Genomic DNA, 1,353 nt, shown 5'->3' with positions numbered 1-1,353 from the left:
GTGAGAGTGGCCTAACTCTCTGGAATATGTATGGAGGGTTACTTCTTGCAATCCACGCGTCCGCGCACATCGCGCGTCTGCGTGGATGGTCGGAATTGCTTCATGGGCGCGTGCGCGTTAGGTGCGCGCACGCGCGAAAGGGTGCCTTTTTCAAAGTTGCATGTTCTCGCACCACTTTCAGCATTCCAACCCTCCAAATAACCACCTTAGGTACTATAGAAGGATGTTTTGACATGATAAAGTACCAAATGAACTCAACAAATGAAACAAATTTTGAAACAAAATCTAGCTACAACTTCATCGATCACCTAGCTACCAAACATGAAGCCAAGTAGTAAGCAAGTATCAATCAAAGAAGAATTCAATGGCTATGTACAAATGGTAGATCTTACCATGGTGGGGTGTCTCCCACCTAGCACTTTTGTTTACCGTCCTTAAGTTGAACGTCCACTAGCTCAAAGCTCTTGTTCAAGAGATGCATCCCTCAAGAGGAACACTTCAAATTCCTTGGAGTTCTTTCTTTGCTCACCATGGTACAATTTGAGACGGTGCCCATTCACCTTGAAAATGTCCGGACTTGATGGGTGGCGCAAGTGATAGACCCCGTAAGGTTCTACTTTCTTTACTTGGTAAGGTCCATCCCATCTTGATCTAAGCTTTCCGGGTAGTAATCTCAACCTTGAGTTGTAAAGGAGCACTAGGTCACCGGGTCTAAATTCCCTTCTCCTAATATTCTTGTCATGAATGGCTTTCATCTTTTCCTTGTAGAGTCTAGAATTGTCATAGGCTTCTAATCTCAAGCACTCCAATTCCGCCAATTGAAGCTTTCTCTCTACTCCGGCTCCACCCAAACTCATATTACATTCCTTTATAGCCCAATAAGCTTTGTGTTCGATTTCTACCGGTAGATGGCATGCTTTACCATATACAAGTCTAAAAGGGCTCATGCCAATGGGTGTTTTGTAAGCCGTTCGATATGCCTAAAGTGCATCGGAGAGTTTGGCGCTCCAATCTTTCCTATTCGGCTTCACAATCCTTTCCAACACATGTTTAATTTTCCGGTTAGACACCTCGGCTTGGCCGTTTGTCTGGGGGTAGTAGGCCGTGGCGACTTTGTGTATGCTGCCATACTTTCTCATGAGGCCGTCCATTTTTTTGTTGCAAAAATGGGATCCTTGATCACTTATGATTGCTCTTGGGGAGCCAAAACGACAAATGATATTATTCCTCACAAAAGAATAAACAACATGGGCATCATCCGTCCGGGTGGGGATTGCCTCCACCCATTTTGACACATAATCGACGGCTAACAAGATGTAGAGAAAGCCATTGGAATTTAGAAATGGTCCCATG

At 44.6% G+C, this 1,353-nt stretch overlaps 1 protein-coding gene across 1 annotated transcript; it reads right to left on the bottom strand.

The window, feature by feature from the left end:
- On the bottom strand, window positions 456-947 carry LOC107633300. Its single transcript, XM_016336944.1, has one exon. It carries the CDS (start codon window positions 945-947, stop codon window positions 456-458), a length of 492 nt encoding a protein of 163 aa, XP_016192430.1.

Source organism: Arachis ipaensis, chromosome B03 (assembly GCF_000816755.2).
Source record: "Arachis ipaensis cultivar K30076 chromosome B03, Araip1.1, whole genome shotgun sequence".
Classification (NCBI taxonomy): domain Eukaryota; kingdom Viridiplantae; phylum Streptophyta; class Magnoliopsida; order Fabales; family Fabaceae; genus Arachis; species Arachis ipaensis.
This window is presented reverse-complemented; position numbering and strand designations above follow the sequence as displayed.